The 20,952-nt window shown below is 39.6% G+C and overlaps 1 protein-coding gene across 1 annotated transcript in view; it reads left to right on the forward strand.

The window, feature by feature from the left end:
• The window catches only part of LOC146567096 (cadherin-12-like), a 100,642-nt gene that overhangs the window by 65,730 nt on the left and 13,960 nt on the right, over positions 1-20,952 (forward strand). Inside the window, exons 7-8 of the mRNA XM_085286701.1 lie at positions 11,822-12,075; positions 18,824-18,960. Of these exons, the coding sequence (XP_085142827.1) occupies positions 11,822-12,075; positions 18,824-18,960 (391 nt within the window). The remainder of the gene's footprint in view (positions 1-11,821; positions 12,076-18,823; positions 18,961-20,952) is intronic.

A 20,952-nucleotide genomic window follows, 5' to 3' on the forward strand; every position in this document is an offset into this window, starting at 1 on the left:
TTTGTGATAAATCTGGTTAACAACGTATGTTAACACACATAAATAGACATAATGTCACTCTTACACCCACAGCAAAAGGATGATATTTCTCTTTGGACATTGAAAGCATTCAAGTCAATTGCCGTGGGTGGGTGAGTGCTGCATGGGCAGAGAAGAGTCACATTGCAGTCTCATTAAGGTTTCACCGGCCATCTCTTAAAAGGTACAGCTTTTAGAATGATGGCATGCATCACAAAAAAGTGCATTAATAGAATTTTATATAACTTTAATTACCACTGGATTGATTTTTTGCCTTCATCGGGCCATATTAATCAAAATCAAAGTCAAAGTGCCTATGTACACAGAAACACGAGCTTCCTGATGTTGATTTGTTTGCCTCTCCACTCTGTTTTGTTTTATGAAAGCATCAAGCATTACAGGCCTAACTAATACTGTGCAATATGTTGTTTTCAGCAGTGCACAAACTCATACCTTTCATTGCCATTTGGAGCCATAACACAATAAATAATAAACAGAAATGCTCACGCTTCCACAATTCTGCCATCATGCCAGTATCACTGGAACAGCTGGCAAATGTTTGGCTCACTATCTCAGAAAGTGTCATGTAACAATAGAGAACAAATAATGTGAAGGTGTAAAAGTTAAAATTACCCACACAAGAAACTACACAGACGCACTCATATAAAGTTTTTCATGCATTCTCGCTTTCTCTCTAACGCATGGACAAAGAAACATGCAGAAATATCAGCTCTCAATCACTTAGCAGCTGACACAAGTCTATTGTTACACTGATACCTTCGTATTCTTTTGCGTATTTCACTTTAGCAGGATGCAGCAGACCCCTGTGGTGAGTTTAAATGGCATTTTCTATCAGTGGTATTGAGATTCAAGAGAAAAGGGGGGAAAAAAGTGCAAAGGAAAGCTACATTTGCATGATGAAAAAGCCAGAAAATGTCAGCATTGTGGAAAAGAAGACAATATAAATGTCAGTGACTAAAGATTATGCTTAGCATGCTTTTATAGAAAACATTTAAATGTGTTGGAACATATGTAATCGATAAGCCACAACTTTTTCTGTTTTTTTGTTTCTTTTTAAATACTTATTTAACAGCAACATTTAATTTTAATTTCATTTGATGTCATTAAATTTTTCTTGTCTCGTAATTATTTTTGGTTGTGTGTAATTGTGTATAAAAAGAGTCTTCCTTCACATGAAAAATCACTTGTAGAAGTTAAAGAAGTGGGTTTCACATTAAAACTTGCTTTCTTCACTAAAAAAAAATCACTGCTAAGGAGTTACAACAGATCCGTTTTTGTCTCTCATTTTATTCAGGGACGGAGCATTTATTTCATCTGATTGCAGAAGTATTTGAAAAAAAGGTGCAGCCAATTCTGTCTGTATTTTGTGCCTTTCAGGCTTTTTCTGATGTAAGTGTCTAAAATTTTCTTTGGGGGAATGCGAATCTGCATTTGTTTTTCTGATCTATCAGACTGAGGTATTCGTTAACTGGTACATTTTTAGTACATGCCCCAGCACACGACTACACAAAGGTGTGTGATCCTTTGATCCTCCAAAAATATGCAGCTGAGTGAGTAATTGATTCACTGCTTAGTGTAAGAGCTCCCTCAGTATGCTCTATACGTGTGTGCATGAACATGTGCAAACCAGTGTGTGTAGATCATAGGCACGCGTCTGTACACTGAAAGCGAATAGTGGATATAGTCATAGCTGTAGATCATTATATCGTGACCTTCTCATTGACAGTAATGGAAAAACAGAATGAAACAGGAGGCAATTATAATGTAAATGAAGACAGTTATTTGTTTACATCAGGCATAGCCTCGATGGATGGCAGGGATGCATCTTTCCTGCTATTGTTTTACTTCCCATGTTTGATATGCTGCCATAACAACAATGCAGCATTGTGATGTATCCCCTACAGTAGCATGGTTCTGTACAAAGCCAGCATTGAAGGGAGGCATTCTGAGCCCCTCTAACTGACCAGACCCCCCACAGGGTAATTTGCCAAACAACACGTGCTCCGTCCCATCTGGTATTACGATATTAGCAGGAGTGAGAAAGAGAAAAGAGGAAGAATGAGCATTGCCTTGGAAAGGCGTGGGAAGCAGGTAGCCAGAGATGAAGCCTTTAAGAGTTGTTCAGTGTGTTCCCCAGAATACTGACCTGCCTACGGACTTGTCTTTTTTCAGGTTGATAGACTATCCCTAGAGACAGGTGTGCAAATGTGCACAGATCACCCCTCACTCTACCGTTTCCCCTCCCTCTCTGTCTTTCTTGTCTTTTTTTTTTTACTTCCCTTCCTCTCACACACATTAAAAACAGTGGGGTAGAGACAAGAGCCACATTGTGCACAGAGCAGAGTTTGGCAGACCTCAAATTAAAGACTCAGGAAGGTTGGCTATGATAAGAGGATCAGGCTGAGTGTTGGGTTCAAAGGATGATCATCTGTTTCCCAGTCTACCAATACAGGGAGAGAGGTAAAAAAGAGGCACAGAGGCATAGGGGGAATTTGTACATCCCATCTGCAAAGCATAAGATTATGGGAGACAATAGGTAAATCCACCAATGAATTCCCAAAGAGACGTACTGACAAATGTGTGCATACAGAGGGACATACTGTACATGGAAAAGCATGCAGTGGCACACAGTGTGTTCAAATATCACTATAGGTATATGGAGAAGACTCGCACACCCACACATTGAGAGATCTTGCATGATAACCTTGGGTTACGACGCTAGAATAGTTTTCAGTCAGATTGAATGCTGTTTGTCCATTTGCCTGTTTATTTGCCTTCTCCTGGGAGGGAAAAAAAGATGGCAGATATGTGTAATTGAAATGTGCGAGGCCTAAAGGAACAGCATTGTTTAATGACAGCTTGTGTGGCTCAATATTTGCTGGCTCACATTCAGGGAATCTATTTTAATACAGGACTATCTCCTCCCTGTAAAAACTGAATGCCCCCAGCGGCCACAGTGCATTGAATAAAGAGCATTTGCTGCAAACCTCTGGCACCACTTCCAAATCCATTACCACAGAGAGCGACAGTGGTCCATAAACCACTGTAGAGAAGTACAGACGACTTCAGTTGCAAGCTGCTGTATCTATAGCTTAACCATGAGTATATATAGACAACTGGGGTTGGTAAAATAATATATCTAGAACATATGTATGCAATATGCTAGGGAAAATCTGGACAGCTCAGCCAGATTTCCTGTAACCTCAGATGATAACAGCATTTCCATGCCAGTCCATCTTGCCTTACACCTACATGTATCTGGGCATCCTACTGGCAAATCTCCTTTTTTAAATAAATTTGAATTGAAATATTTTTATTTAAAAGGGGCAGTCTATATTATTGAACATATCAATGTAAATATGCCAGAGTTAGCCAAATGGCTATGTTTCATCTCCAGTGCCTGGCAGTTCAGACAAAATAAAATAAAATAAATAAATTTAACACATCATTAGATAAAACAAATATGATATGGTTCTTTGGATATTACAGTGTTTTGAGCTGCTGTTGGATATTTTGTTACAATGGTGTCATGTCTGGCATCGTTTTTGATTGGTTGTCAAGGTTTTCTATAGTTTATGTTCATGGTCTGGCTATTCCTTAGCAAGAGTGGAGTAAGTTTATTAATCAGTGGTTTGATGCTACAAGATGTTGAACTCCAATTATTCTCTGTGGCAAGCCTAACACCTTTGCGCTGAAGCTCTACAAACATGAGGGTGAAAATGGATTAATGAAATACATATTGTATAGAGATTTGTCCTCAGCTTTAATGGTCCAGTCTATTAAAAATCGGTTGCCATGGATTTTGAAGTCATCAGTTAGGATTGTTAGATTATTGTTAGTATATTTAAGTTGGTTGTCAAGGCAGTGTTGGAAGATCATTGCATAAAAAATGCACAGAAAAAGTGAAAACTTATAAACAGCACAAAGCGTAAACTAGACACTTTTTAGACAAGCTTCATCTTAAGAATACCAACTTTCAAACAAACCAAATACACAGAAAATGTGTCCACGCTGTAGGCATTTGTGCTTAAATTCTGTGCTGCATTGTGCCACATTTATAGAAACATACATGCAACAATAGCAAAAGTACACTTTACATAGAAATAAGTTTAGTGCTTACTATAAAAGAAACAATTAGTTTTACAGAGTCCGTGAACATAGGTGTCATTTGTCACTCTGTCCTTGGTGCTGAAACATCTGACAAAGAAAAAAATGGCTTGAAGGTTTCAAACTTAGCATATACTCACCAGCCACTGTGTTACCAACCACATCGCCACAATTCAGTAAATTTAGCCATGTAGACAAAGTCAATATGACCTGCTGAGGTTCAAACTGAGAAACAGGGATATAGGGATAGGGAATAAAGGGGAATGTGCTGTGGTTTTTGGTATCAGACAGGCATTTCCCATTCAAAAATCTTTCAGTTTACAGAGAATCTGAAAGACTGTGAAAAAACATTGAGTGGGTGGGAGTTCTCAGGGTAATAATCATTTTCTAATTCCAGAGGTCAGTGGAGACTGGACAAACTGCCTGGAGCTAATAATCAAATAACCACTTGTTACAACCGAGATTTGCAGAACAGCATCTTTAAAACACAAAGCAGATTGAATGGAACAGCTGAAGCCTACACCAGGTACAACTCCTGTCAGCTAATTACAGGAAACTGAGCCTTCAATTTGCCACAACTCACCAAAACTGGATGGTACGGAGGACTGAAAAAATGTCTTCTCTGACAGTCAAATTTAGGGTCAAAATTTGGTGCAAAAAACATGAAAATAGGGATCCATATTGCCAACAACAGGCTGCTGGTGGTGTTGATGCAATATTTGCACACTTTGAACACTTTTAGTACAAATTCAGCATGATTTAAACACTACACCACAGCTTCCCTGGTTGTTGTTGTTGACTGTGTCTGTCCCTTTATGGCCACATTGTAAGTAAGCTCAAATGATCTCAGACTGGTTTCTTGAACATGAAAGTAAGTTCACTGGCGTCCAAACTTACCAAATCAAAGAGCACTTTTCTGGGGCTGACAAATCTGCATCAATGCTTGATGCTGTCACAAGCAAATTTCAGACCATATCTGAAAAGTTTTAACTGAGATAATACTTCATACAAGAAGTCTATAAGATTCAAGACTCCATCACTCTTGCTTATAGATGCTATGTTAGCGTACAAGCTGGATTATTTAATGTATTTAAATGTAAATAGAAAGAATGTCTTTCAAGATTTTGAGTTAATAAAGCAGCAGTCAAAGTCAGCCAATGAGTCATCCAGCTTGCATAAGGTGACATGTTTTTTCTGCTCCCAAAGAACAGCATGTTCAAGTGATTAATGTTATAGTGTTGCATGGCATTTAAGAAAAGAGTGTGCCACCAATAGGGAGCAAAACAAATTCGACTGATTGCTTGGTTTGCCTTTGCTCAAAATGTCCATATTTAGACTTCCCCGTAGTCAATTGACTGTACTGAGAGAAGAAGCCTTTTTTTTCAGCCTTCCTGCCATCAATTAAGGACTTATGAAGCCATAAAGTGACTGCAGTCTAATTTCTTCATCAGACATGTCATTACTGTGCTGTTTGAACAGTAATCATTTCAGAGCATGAATGCTGTTAGCGCCTTTCAATCTCCCTGAGATACTAGCTTAAAAAAAAGGTCAAACGACAAACACAATGAACAAGCTGCTTGAAGGACCAAAAACTGTGAAGAATATTGGTTGAATGCAAAAGAACAAAGAAGACTGATTAGACAAAGGCACATTCATTCAAATGTCTTGAAATAACATGTCATTGTATTGTAAAACCATCTGAAACATATAATGCTCATAACCTATATATTTGTATAGGATAATTACAGTACCCCCCCAACAAACAAACAAACAAACAAACAAATAAAAAACAAAAACAGACAAACATACACGCCAAAAAGAATCCCCCAAAAAACAGAGACCACGGAGTGGCATGATACTACCTAGTCCTGCTCAAAGACAAGAGTTGAAACTCATCTATTGATTAACGTGCCGAATGTTCCAGTAGGAGGTGAAATGAGTTATTTTAGGCCTGGTGTAAAAGGAGTCCAGAGATGGGGGGAAGCAGGAAACAATATGTCAGCACAGCGGGAGATTCAGGTGTCCAACACACGAATAACACCTTGCCGAGACGCCAAGCAGGGAGCAATGTGTGTGCACGTCTGTGTTTGCATGTGCCGTCTGTGAGCAAATACGTACAACAAGAGAAAAAGAGGAGAGAGAGTGACAAAGAGGTGGCTGAGGTGGTGCTAGGAGTCGATGAAGTGCCTTCTCTCTCCGGTGGCCTGGGGAGGCGTGGGTGTTATAGATTAAACTAGTGTCTCGGGGCTCATCTCATGGCTAACCCTGTCCTATTAAGAGTGGCAGCGCGAGTCTTTCACAGTCACTCTACTCAACTGCAGTGTGGACAGAGCTGCTGGCAAGGCTCTCACATGGCACTCCACTGTTGTGAACACTGGGGGGATGGAGATGCTTCGAGGCAGCCAAGGACACAAACCGATGTGACTGATGGCAGCACAATAAAGTGAGCAGCTCTTCTCCGCAGTGTTAGGACCCCCTGGTATTCACAGGGACATGAAATGGCTCTCTGGGGCATGTAAGCTTTTCTCTACTGATGATAAGCTCTTTGTGCTCTGTGGTCAGTTGACTGCTGATAGCACAATTGTGGCCCCAGGGCTTAAGTATTCTTCTGCATGGCCGAATTTCGCCGAACTGTCAGTCAATGATTGCGGTGACTTCATGAAGGTGTCATTCATTTTAGACAGCCCTACTAAACCGGCGACAAACCATGCCTCATAACTGCTCATCTCACAATCTCAGTGGAATCTGAAGCGACTTTGTATCCAACAAATAATGTGTTTAGCTTATTGGACTGGCTGTCATGTAGGCTCGGAAGGTATTGATCTCACAAGAAATAAGCATCCAGACAACACGCACTTTTGCTATTCAGAGAAATATGTTGGCTCACGCGGCTGCTATTAGAAATGTGTAATATTCTGGGCATGTTTGGCTTAACTTTGATTTGCTCTCGAGGGGGTTGGAGGGGTTGGTGATTCATAAGCAGTATTGTAAATATATAATACTGTGGTTAAACGGATTTAAAGCCGCTCTGCACATCACAGATTAACCAACACTGTTGGATTTTTCACCCATTTAATCTTCGGCCCTCTTCAGGTAACACAGGCATTCGGCACAAACAAATAAAATCAGCCCTCTAATGGCTTGCTGTGCTGTGATAATGATTCGTCAGTGGGAAAGACTAGATACAGTCCCGGCTTTTGGCAGAAAACTATCCCCCCCATTAGCAGGTGAGCATAGCTGAAGTTGAAGAAGAGTATTGAACTCTGCTATTGTTACAGTATACTGAAGTGAATGCACAAACAAACGGTGAACTTATTAAATATGCATATCATCCTGCCTCTCACATCCCTAAAATAACCACCAAGGTAAAAAAAAACAAGACAAAACAAAAAAACAACAACAGCTGCAACTAACACTTTATGCTGTTAAGAGAGAAAGCTGCGAAGGCGCGAGTAGAAACAGAAATGAGTGCCAAGTGAGACGTAAATTACTTTTTTTTTTGGACTTGCCCTTATAATATCTCAGTAGAAATCGTCAACGAGCTCATCCATTGTTCTGTATTCACACATGGGAATCTGTCGATGTAAGGACTTTTTAACGTGTGTGAAGGATAATACTGTACCTGTGAGACTATGATGCTGTGATTAGTCCCCAGCTCTGAATTAACAAATTCCCTTGGAACATAACAGGTTCAATTGGCAAGGAAAAAATAAATAAAGTTCCTTCATTCAGTATCACTGCCAGTGCAATGAAGGTGCACATTTACATATCAAAGGGCGCTGCGCCATGTCTAGAATTTCAAGTATGTTCTGTTGTGATGTTGAAGAGCAGTAGCACTGACATGAGAGGAACTTGGTTTGTCCTCCTTACAAATTCCGCCGTTGATACGCTTCCTTGTTGCGTCTGCAGTCACCCATAAAAAGGTGCATAACAACTGAAGCAATAATGAGACACTTTAAACATGTAATTGAATGGTATGCAACTTGTTTATGGACAATATACATGTGTGGATATGGGTAATACTTAGCAATACAGAGCTGGCTTCATAAGTAGGTCATCTTCGAAGGAGAGGGAGAAAAAAAACCTAAAATGATACATGCAGGCACAGAATGAATGGCTGTTTTTTTTTTCCTTCTTGGGAAATTTCCCCTATGGCCTGCAGGTCTGATTTGATTCTCCCCAAGTCAAGCGTTGACACATTAGTACGTCTTCTCATTAACTCAGAGTTTCTCATTACCCCCTCCTGGTCCCATTTTATTCCAATTTAACCACAGCTATCCCAGACATACTTGGACCATCATGTGTCTCAGACATATTTAAAAGGCCATGAAGCTCTGAACATTACTGTTTGCACTGTGGAATTTGCTCGATGGTTTGTCCATGCATTGTCTAATCTCCCGCTTCCATTTGTGAAGTAAATGAACTGCACTTTGCCCCCGTGTTGTCATCTCTTTTCATAGGAGACTCGATATCAAAACCTTTCAATCGTCTGCCATAGTACTCCATAAAAAGAAAAAATAATAAAGCCATAATAAAGCACTAATACGTGCTCTATCATACCGGGGTGTTTGTTGTGTGTTTTTAGTTTTCAAATGCTAGTGTAGAATTTGAGAGCTCTGCTCTTCATTTTGATACTGTAGAAGAAAATATCCTGGGGGGGGGGGGGGTCTTTGTGCAATCAAATATTATTGGCAGTGTTTGGTAAGCTTAAAACAATATGATGGGGAGGGTATTAAAAGGTTTGGATTTTTTATATTATTTTTCTGGTCTCCTGTGCACTATATTTTAGTCTTCCACTCTGTTGAATTGTTACACACTGAATAAACATGTCAAATGAACTTAATTAAGTTTCATAATGAGCAAAATGTTATAAATGTGATAAATGTTGCATAAAATGATTCAGGGCAGGAATATTTTTATGACATTTAAAACACTTTCTAGTTGCCACGTTGGCTGTTTCAGCTAACAAAGGTGAGTGTTTCATAATTATGAAAAGACACACATCTTTCAAAGAAATGCACCATACTATTAATTTCTTGGCATAAAACCTGGGACATCTTAATAAGTAGGAATTTTTGTCAAACAAAGCTGTTGTGAATGGGAGGGTGAATGTGAATGCACAGATTTGAGAGCACCTTGTAGTTAGTGGCTTGTGAGAAATGTTAAAACATTTGCAAATATGCAAATGCAGAGAGTATAACTGCAGAAGCAAAGAAGTTGAGAAAAAAAGAAACAAGAATATGTGAATCATAACTCATATGTGATAAATATGTAGTAATAACGAATAAACCAACCAGCAGTTTTAAGATATAGCAAGGTAACTTTTTGAGTCTGACAAAATTGGCTAAGCGTTGCTGCAGTTTAAGAGTGCCTTATTAAAACAGTCACATTTAAAATGCCTGAATCCACATGCAATTAAATAGCATTGCTCATGCTCAACTGTTTTCAGGCATTATTTATGCAAAGTCATTTGTCAGCTGGAGCTCCAAGACACCAGCTGCGCTTGCTAGGAGATTTGTGTCAAAACTGTGGCAAAGTCGGTGTGTGAAAGGAGCATTTCCTCATCGCATCCCGCAAGACTGTCCTCAGCTAGCTGCGGATTACAAGAAAATTAGACAGTTATAAAGGGTGAGATTTTGGGCCTGTATCCTAATTGTGGTGATGCAGCATGTTGAGATGGAAAGCAGAGCTTCTCCCTATCCCCAGTGAGATTCTGGCTAATGAGGCCGGGCGTACACCTCCTGCTGTCCACAGGCCCACCACCGCCTTCCCTCCTCCTTCTCCACCTGTGCAAGTATTACTGTTGAACTATGCATGGCTGCCTACAGATGCCGGTCCAGGCACAGTATGATGTACTATGCCAGAGGGCCTATTATTAGTATGTTATTCATTTTGCTTTGTTTATGCGGGGTTTGAATCGTATAAATTCAGGTAATGAGAACTGTTTTAAATATCTTATTGGTGCAGTTATTTCAGTTCTCTCAAACATACTTTTTAAGAAACAAAAGCACAGAGATTTCCTTTTGATGCTGGTTTCCAGGAATTCACAGCAGGAAGCTCAGTAAACACTGACTGTTGTACATTTCAGACTACTTTGCAGGTGTCGGTGTAACTTTGGGGAAACTTCTCGCTTGATTGCGGCGATCAGAATTTGACTGACACCCACAATTAATTCAGTTTTTACACCAGACTGTTGCTTCAGGGAGCTCTGTCTTCCCTTGATGTTGTCACCTCTTGAGAGTGATTGAAAGGGACAGAGTGTATTTCCTGTTAAAGAATCTTATAGCTGTGCCTAGCCAGTTGCATCTGGTGCACTGTAATCAAACCAATCATGGTGGTTGATGGTCAATGATTGCTTTCAGATTGGCTTGCCTTCACATAGTGCTCTCGCTCTCTTTTTTCTTTTTTTTTTCTTTTTATGGACACCTGCTGCAAGTGCAAGACTGTGAAGCCGTGGAGATGGAAGAGAGACAGAGGGCTTGAGAAGCATCTGTTATCACTGTGAAATCATGACTGCACAGCCTCTGATTATTTCTAGTGGTTGGACTCTAATTACATTGCTAATTCATGTGCATTTAATTTGGACAGATGATTTAGTCATATTCATTTTGCATGGCAAAAAAAAAAAAATCCTCAATTTTAGGCATCCTCCAGCTTACCCACTCTCCCACAGCCTCTGTCTCTTCACATAAGAACATTTTGCAGCCCTATTACCAGCTGTTTTCACTTGGTGTCTTCTGAAACAGCAGGCCAGAGAAGCCAAAGACCTGAGGCAGGGAGATAGCATTGCTGCCATAGTGGTTACATGTTAGTCAATTTGAAATACACAGAAAGGAATGTCTCTCATGTGACTCCCGGCCAGTAGAGCGTGACCAACTGCAAGCTTGCCAAGTACGGTTGGTCACACATGAGAGGGCAGGAGACAGGCAGAAGCACGAACACGGGTGTCATTGCTGTCGGATGTGTACACCTCATTCGCAGACATGCCGAGGCCGCTCATTCCACCCCTCGCTTTTCACTAATTGACCCTGAGCTGATATGTCAGACGCTCAAGTAGGAAGAACATATGAACTCTGAAGCTATTGTTTGAGAACTCTTGTATGTGGGGTGAAGTCCTGCTGAACCAAATAAGTGCTGCTTGACTTAATCACCCTGAGAGGGGGGGAAACGTTGACCTGGTCAGGACCTGCAATATGTGTCTCATGAACTTGGTGCTACTGTACTATTAACTGCCAATTGACCTGTCATGTAAACAACAAGCATACACACAATCATTATCCTTCCTATCATATCAGTTGTTGCTTTTTTCACATGCATTTACTCTTTTTTTCGCAGGCAGGTGTGAACAATGCCGCTTGAATGTGTTTTGCCAAACTGAATAAATACAGGAAATAACACGTAATGCTGTTTTTTATTGAATGTGAAGACTGATGTTGACATTTGATAGCAGTTACTCATGCTTGAAAATGATAATATAACAAAAATGAAGTGAGAGGAAACTGCTGTCAACAGCGATGCTGATATCGAGTTGCAGCATTTTCCTCAAGAGCTCTTAGCACGTACATGATGAACACTACACCAAAAGTGCATTAGATCAGAAGTGCAAACACATGACACAATTATGATTTGCAAACAAGTTGGAGGTAAAAATTACTTCTTTTTTCCCCTCACTCAGCCTCTGGACTATGAAACAAAGAAGGCATATACCTTTAAGGTAGATGCTTCCAACGCTCACCTGGATCCAAGATTTCAGAGCTCTGGGGCCTTCAAAGACACAGCAACAGTGAAGATTAACGTTTTGGATGTGGATGAGCCTCCGGTGTTCAATAAGCCCTCCTATGTGATGGATGTGTATGAGGACACACCTGCGGGGACCATCATCGGAGCAGTGACTGCACAGGATTTGGATGCCAGCAGCAGCCCAGTCAGGTAAAGTTAAACTCTTCAGGATTAAAAAGTAGATCCTGTAGACATATATTTCTGCACATGGTGTTTAATCACAGTTCAGTTTTATCAGTTTTGTTATATCTCAGTGGTGGGAAAAGTGATCTGATTTATCAAAGGGTAAGCCAGTCTCAGGTTTCTTTCAAGTTAAACTGCCACAAATATTTTGCACACAGTGGAAACTGTCTGGAAAACCTTTGTTTTTAATGCCCCAGGAAGTGGTTGTATTTAAATCACAAACATATGTCTCCACAGTACTACACAAATGTCTTGAGTAACCTCTCATTTCTTTATATTCTGCAGAAAAATGGGAAATATGTGCACTGAGTTATTAAAACATGAGTATAATTCAAAGGTTAATATTTGGTGTAACCAGATAGTATAAGTAACTCCAGTACAGCCTGAACTCTCTTAAGCAAGGTTTCTTGTTATTTCTGTAAGCAGTTTTCAGGCATAGTTCTCCAGTCTTGTTAAAGGGCATACAATACAATTCTCTGGATGTTGTCTGCCATGATGAGGTCTGGACTTTGAAGAGGCACATTTTTCGAGCAGGATACACTTTTGTTGCATTAATAACATGTAAGGCATCACTTTTGTGCTGGAAAAATGACGCTGTTGCCAGTTAGATGCTTTCCAGATGGTATTGCATGATCCACTAAAATCTGGCTGGACTTTTCTGCATTCATAATTCTATCAATTTTAATCACATGCCCACTACCATTGGGTAAAATATAGCCTGGAATTTTGGAATTTTCTGTATAGTCAACTAAACTGTTGTAACAAGGTACCAAAAGATACAATTTAAAATAGTTTCTATGTTAAGTTGTGTGAAGACATGAATTAGGTGTGTTTTTATACTTATTCACAGTTTAATAAACTATAAGAAGCATATCTGTGAGGCTTCTCAGTCATCCAGGTCATCGTAGTGTAAGGAGCTTGGAAAGAAGAGCATCTGGAGTTGTACACCTGCATCTAAAGGACAAAGGCCATTTTTTTGAGAATGCCAATGTCCACTTCTTGGACAGAGAAGACAGAGGGTTTGAAAGAGGAGTGAAAAAGCCATCTATGTCCACTGTGAACAACCATCTTCAAACAGAGGCGGTGGCTTACGACACCAACTGTCTGCCATCTATAATCCAGTTTTGAGATCCCTTCCCAGACACTTTAATGCCCACTCACATCTTAGGTCATTTGTTCTCAGTAAGTCACATGATAGGGTGGGGCAAGGTCTCACAACAGGTTCACCCAAAACTTTGGCTGATTGTGACCCACACCTGTTTTCACACCTTTGCTTGTGTGATTAGGAAGAGGAACAACAGGGGGTCCAGGATCCTCTTAGGGACACTCCCAACAGGACTTAAAAATCTGGGACTCTCCACCAGTTGCTCTTAGAACTGAAGAAACTTCTCAGATGAGAGGTTGAGAGGTGAAATATCTTCAAGAAATTTTAAAGAAGTCCAGACACTTTTAAAATATAAGAACAAAAGAAATAAAAAATGTGCCTGAAGAATGTTGCACAGCACTGTATATAATTCGAAATATTTCTCTTTTGTAGGAATGTTCAGAGACAAACTGCACTTGAAAATCAGTTTTTCATGCAATCAGTTATGCCACTGACCGAATATGATGCTGAATGAACAACACTTACTTCTTTTCTTAATTACTAAGATTAACAGACTTGTCAAGATGCTATGCATTTTGTGCCAACTTAATTATACTAAATTTGCATCGTCATGATGGTTTTATGTAGAACCTTGACAACACAGCTACATTACAGTGTTTCCCGTGATTCAGAAATCCCTGCCATTAAAAGAAACACATTGGTTGACATTATTCAGACTATAATTTGTACTAAATACTTGAGTAAAGTATGGTAGGATCTAAACGCGCATCCATCTTCAAGAGCTCAGGCTATTGAGCCAAATTGCCCTTGGTATTCTCTTGAGAATAAAAGTGTTAAATAGGGAAGTACTGTCATTCTGCAGCCGGTGATTGAAGGTTTTAGATCTCTATTCATCGGTGTTTCCAGTCTTCATTCATCAGTGTCATCATAGCTTTAATCTTGAGAGTTTTGTCAGGTTTACTCATCAGTCTAAAGCCCAATCAGTCTATGTAGAACATTTGACACTGCCATCTAAAATCCTGCTAGGATGATCTGTTAGCAGGTCTACACTTGCCGGTAATGTTACACAACATAAGCAGCCTATTTGAACTTTGTAAGAGTTGTCATTAAGTATATTTAAATATTCTGTGTACTTTCAAAACAAAAATTAGTGACTTTAGTTTTTAATAGTTTATAATGACTCATTAAACTAAACTGAATGTATTGATCCCTCCCTCTCAAGCTGAACATTAGAGATACCTGTTGTTATGTTTAATTTGTTTTGCAGATAACAAATAGGGATAAAGCAGCAGGAACCTATGTAATTATGCCAACAAAGGCAGACAATTTGTTGGCACAACATCATTGAAAGAACACTACAAAGCTGGACATTGAGAGGCGATAGCACACTGGGAACAATAGTGAGCAGTATGGACATAATAAGCCAGCCCTGACAGAAGAAAGCAATGACCAATTCATCTACTGAGCTGAGGTTAAAGATTATGGCCAAACACAAGGTATCAACCCAACTGAAAACGATCCGGAGCTGAAACGGAACAATTTTGAAGAATATGTGGGAAAAAGAGTTGTCACACAACACAAACTCCAAGTGGCTATTGGACCTAAGAGCACACCTCCCAGAACAAGAACCAGTCAACTTCACAAAGACAGACATCCACTTTCTGGAATGAAGAACTGGACAGTACCGGGACCCGGCACAAGCCCAGCCTATGAAAAAGCTATCTCCTCCTGAGATCCAGCCTGTTCATTTATGGCCCCTGTAGTCGACATACAAATCACAAAAAAAGTTAAATTGGAAGATATTTTTGCCCTTTGTTCTCAAGAGGATTTGGCGATCCATGATTGCCTGGCAGCACGAATAAGGGGCTGCTAATAGCAGGTATTCATCCAGACAAGGCAGAACAATCCTGATCATGAAGGATCCCCTAAAGGCAGGTAACAGCCAATTACCTGCCTCTCCACAGAACACAAATTCCTATCAGGCATTATAGCAACCAAGCCGATTAGGTATATAAGTCAACACGTGACCATGACCGTTTTCCAATGCTCAGAAGAGCATTGGAAAACCCACCAGACTGCCAAAGCATCAGCTTGTGGTTGATAGAGCAGACAGTAGGAACACATGTGAAAGGTAAAGTCCAAAGTGATCCCAGTGGTATTAGTTACATCAGAAGCTGTAACCCCCCCAAACTGGGAGAGAGACTCCACCAGATTCTAAGCACAACATCAGAGGTCTCTGTCCAGAAGATTGCAGTTCTAGCAACAACTAAGACACTGGACTTGTTACTGGACACCTTTCATACTGTTTAAGTCCAGTTAAGAAGGAACAGGACGAACATTTTCACCAATCACTTTTAAAACTGTAGGTGACAAAGAGTGGACCTTAAAAATCTGCATAATTTACAAAATTGATTTTACAAAACAGATTTCATACCTTGTTTTGTTTGTTTTTTTCTTTTTCTTTTGCTTTATTTTTGTCGGGTGCAGGTTGTTTTCCCATAGACTTCTATATAAACATTTAAGATTGCATGCATCATTTTTTTTTAACAGTGAAGGAAATACTTACTGTATCATGCAATCAAAACCCAGATTGTACAGTGAATTACGTTTTACCTTCTCAAATCTAATCCCTTTTGTTGTATCAGTTTAGTATTGCTGATAAAGTATTTTCAAGACATTCTGAACAAAACACGTTTTCAATAAATCAAGGTTTACATACATGGCTGTGGATTCTACATAAATGCATACAGTATCATCACTTCACAGTGTTGTAGCTTGTAGTAAGTCTGCTTTGGACAATGCAGATGACATGTTTGCATTAAATACTGCTCAGAAGTAATAGATCTAAGAATGTGTTAGATGAAAGAAAAGTGTAAACCATAGCATAATATATCCATGTAACCTTACAAGGGTACTAAAAACAAATGGAAATTCATTCCCTTTGCTAATTTATATTATTAGAATTAATTACTCAGGTTTTAATTTCCTCTTTAATAGTTTTTTGTTGAACGCTGAAATCAACCACCTAGTTTATGAAAGCTGAAGGGTCCTTTATAAGGCGCTGCTGCTCTCTCCTGGGTAATTATCAGGTGAGACATTTTAACATTACAGCTCAGTTTTATAGATCTGACATGCCTCACTCATCTTCTGATTTATAATCAAGGCAAGACGCTCCTTTTCTTTCTCAATCTCTCTGCCTCGATATGCACCCGCCACTGCACGCACACACATACATAGAACGCACACTTACTCATGCTGCCCCATTTTCTACCATTAAACCTCAGTGGTGGATAACAATAGACTGTCCTTTGCAAAGACAAAAGAGTGCATTCTTAAAAATGTATGAGAACCCTTTCGCTTTTTAAAACATATTAGCTGCTCTTATTCAGGTGGATTGCTTTATAGTAATGGATTTCAGAGATGAATTACCAGAGTGTTACGCAAAAAATGGGAAAAAAAAAACATGTTGCATGGACAGTAGTTGTTTTATTATGAATATTTCATCCCAGGGAAAACAAAAGAAGAGAAGAAGCAAAGATTTGTACAACAAAAAACGAATGCCCTCTACTCTGTGGATCTCCACTTTGTCTCCAACATTTTAAATATTCATCAATACCACAGCTGACATTGTTCATTTGTGTGCCTTTAGAGAGCCATACATTCTTCACTTCAAAACAACGGACCCAGTGACCCATCATGCATAAGGAATAATGCTTTTAGACATTTAGACTCGACCAGTAACACTATTTAGCAGTATAGTGTCAAGCTATCTCTAGCTGCAGGGACAAAAAGGGCATCATGAATAGTGCATTGTTGGCTGATTCTATAGAGCTTCCTACAGCTTGTGTTAGTTTTCAGAACTTAAAGATGGAAAGGCCTCTGCCTAAAAAAGGCAGTAACACAGATCACAAGACTTTGAAGAGGCACATTGGTCATGGACTTTAAAATGCTACCACAGTAAAACCATAAACTCTAAAAACCAACGACTGTAGAAAATAAACTGAAACATGCCTTCCTTTTTTCCCTTAAATCACCTTGTGCACTGTGTGCAATGTGCACTGAAGTGAATTAACATCATCGCAATTCAAAGAAGGAGATAACGCCATAATTAATTTTCATATCTACAGCTGTCTGCACTGAGTTGATCTTAAATAGACTCTTTATATCTGTGATTTCTTATTCCTAGCTGTTGATGAGCTCTATTCTATTTAAAGATAACTCAGAGATTAGGACAATTACAAGTAAAACTATTTTACATGCTTTTTGTCCCACATGAATACAGAATTAATGTTTTTTTCATCTTTGTAATGCACTTTTAGAAACTGTGACTGATGTGTTGATACGTATTGTGTCGTTGAACTGAATACCAGCGCTGTTTGTTAATGAACATGCGATATCTTGTAATACCAACTGCATGGGCCACGGTGAAAGCAACACATGTGCTTGACTAGCAGGTTGACAACAATGATACCCTCTCCCCACAAAAAGCATAAAAATAAAATGTTTTACCCTGAGGAAAAATTACACCTATTGATTTTTTTGAACTTTTGATGGGAGTTTGGCTGTAATATTTATCAAAGAGACTCACACTAAACTATTTTGACACGATCATGTTCGCTTCAAGGCCGCATGCAATGCAGAGTTAAAGAGAAAATGGCGACTGACCCAAAACTAAACTGAAAATTTAATGGAACCCAAGCTCATAGAAAATATTACTCAAGTGGTGTTGTTATCAACCTGATTACAGTAAAAGACTTGAGGGTGTAAATGTAAGCCAGGCTTTTTTCTCTTAATGACTGAGTCAAGTCCAGTTTGAGGCTCTGTAGTGTGGAAAACAAGCATTATAAATATTCATGAGAAATAGCTTTTTAAGATCAAATACTTTGGCATGGAACAAAATGTTTTTTTTTACCAGGATAGTGGCAAAGACAGCCTTTTCTGTATGTAGTGAATGCGGACTCACTCCCATGAAAAATTTACTATCAGCCCTGTAGAAATGACCATGAGTAAGGCACCAGATTCCCATTACATCTCAACTGACCTAATTGTGAATGAGAATGAAAAAAGACAATCTATTTATTCCTGCTGGAACGCCATTGACGATCACAAAATTATTAATGAAAAATAGCCTTTTAAGATCAAATAGCATGGAGTGATGAATGGCGCTGTCACTGCCATGCGGTCTGCTCTCAGATCTCTTTTGTGTTTCATAGTTTGCATTCAGAGCAACTCAGTAAGACCAAAGATGCATTTCACAGAGAGGACATCATGCCTTCTGTTCTCAGACATCGAACCAACACTTTATGCCTTTGTTGTTCATTGAGCATGAGAGATTGATACGGTTTCAACTGTGCCCAAAATTCATTTATGTTCCCAAGAAAACCGTTAGCTCAGCATGGCCAAAGTACGTGTGCCCCATTACTAGATTGGAATGTATATGCGATCCTCAGCACATTTCCTGGAAATGACCATTCAGAATGAGTAATGAAGGCTACGCCAACATTACATTACACCTAACTCATATACATGAAGCTAGAAGGAAAATCGCTGTGGTTTAATTTGCTGGTTTGTGCTGCAAATGGATGTCTTTAAACTAACGTTTTCTTTCAGATATTCCATTGACTGGAAGACCGACTTGGACAGCTACTTTGACATTGATCCAGTGGAGGGAACGATTTCTACAAACGAACTTCTTGACAGAGAAAACATCGCCCAACACAATATCTCCATCGTAGCGACAAAACTCAGTAAGTATGACAATGAGATCAGTTATGATTCACGCAGGTGTCATTGTCCTTCCCCCACCTTAATCTGCGTGAAAGATTTAATGCACTTTTACTCAAGTCAATACTCAATCCCATTTTGCTGGAAAGGTTTATAGGTATCTATAAACTATGATAGCTCTCCCAGAGGGATGTGTCTTCAGGACATTGTCTCCTCTAGCATACTTGCCTTAACTCTGTTTTCATTTTTAACTGCCTCTTTTAGCACGTTTGATGTCACTGGCATTGGAAGAGAGCTTGTCTTGCCAGAGTCAACTTTTACTTACGCCGCAATAAAACGTGAACCTTCCACAGTTTAACAGTCCGCCGACGCAGCAGCATCGCAGCATGTTGTGAGCCAAGCTCGGAAAAGGATGGAACTAATGTGAAGCTGTGGCTTTAAGACATGTCATCAAGCTAATTATGTTTTTATGAAGGAAGTGGAGCAAATTTCTGGATAAATAAGCAAATCCATCGTCATCAAGTCATCAAATCTGCTAAGAACCGTCAAAGTCATTATCCCAGAGGCAGGCTGGTGCTCAATCAAAATTACACATGCTGTATATTCATTAGGACAGACTGTGAAATATGGGCTGTTAAAACTTGAGTCATTGTCGCCTTGGAAACTGATATTAGTCACTTCCCCTCAAGGTCATGGAAGTGACATGCTAATTTTGTTTTCAATGTGTGTGCGCCTTTCTTTGTGTGGCTTTTGTGCATAAGTGCCAAGAAATTGCAGGATGAGGTAGACTGAGAGGAAACAGCACAGATGAAGAGGAAGAGAAGCGAGATGGAAGTTTTAATAGGCAGTTACATGTTCAGTGTGTCATACTAGATGCAGGAATCAGGGGGAAGTTCTGCTCATTTTATCCTCACCCACCTGCGCTTCACTCCTTTCTTATCACCTCGCTACAAGTCGGGCTCTGATCCAGACCTCTGCCCACCCCTCTCAGAGGATCAATGTTCATCTACAGACAATGTTACTCACTGACAATAACAAAAAAAGAAATAAACAAAACTTCCAGAGCCAGTGTTTAAAAATAATAGTTGGACTGGTGCAGCAAGAACAGAGATAAAACCAGCACCCCAGAGTTTGTGTCCCAGCTTGAGTTCAAATCTGTGTTTGACCTTGAGTTAGATTTGGCAGTACTTTGTGTTCTGGGTATTGGATGGCTGTTATGGCTCCACTCTTCTGGATACTATTGTCATCGTTGGCATGTTTGCTGTCTGTTATTCAGGTCTTAAACCATGGATAACAACAATAAATACTAAAGCAAGGATGCCTTCAGTGCCCATACAAAAAAATCCAGTTGTTGAGGAGAGGTCACGCACACACAGAGAAAAAAAATAATTGTTCTAACTTATCTACAGTCTGTAGCAGCCCTATTTAGTATTGCACAGCAGTTTTCAATAAACAGTAAATTATTGCAGACCTCTGTATTTGACCTGCCTCGGTATCTACCGAGTGTTCTTGCCGCTAATGCTTTTTAACATTTATCCGCCCACACCTTTTATTCCCGTTACACTTGGTGGAAAGCATCCAGCAGTATCGACAGAGTTGCTGGATGGCATTTATGCTTTTGTTCGTCGGCGATAAACACCTGGTCACAACACCTGAGCTGGAGACACTTTAGTTCGGAGACCTTGGCGATCCGTCTGGTCGTCTGTAGACACTGCAGTCATGCAGCAAAATGAGAGCAGTGCGTGCTGTTCCCCTGAGACACTGGGCTGAACAGAAGGCGTGCTAAATAAGAGGCAGGGCTAGATTAACTGGTTGTGTTTTGGCATTTAAACTCATTGGTAATTTTAAGGCAAGGGAGAGATATATTCAATGCTGTAATAACCATGACATGGGGCAATTAGGAAGCACACTTACTATCTTTCTTCTTTTTTTTTTCTTTTTTTTCAAAAAAAATGACAGTCAACACAATTTGTTTTTTTGTTACTTATGTTATCTGCAGTTACACTTTTAGCAGA

Source organism: Mchenga conophoros, linkage group LG9, assembly GCF_057382185.1.
Source record: "Mchenga conophoros isolate Kocher_MC1m ecotype Shallow Benthic linkage group LG9, M_conophoros_male_GT1.1, whole genome shotgun sequence".
Taxonomy (NCBI): domain Eukaryota; kingdom Metazoa; phylum Chordata; class Actinopteri; order Cichliformes; family Cichlidae; genus Mchenga; species Mchenga conophoros.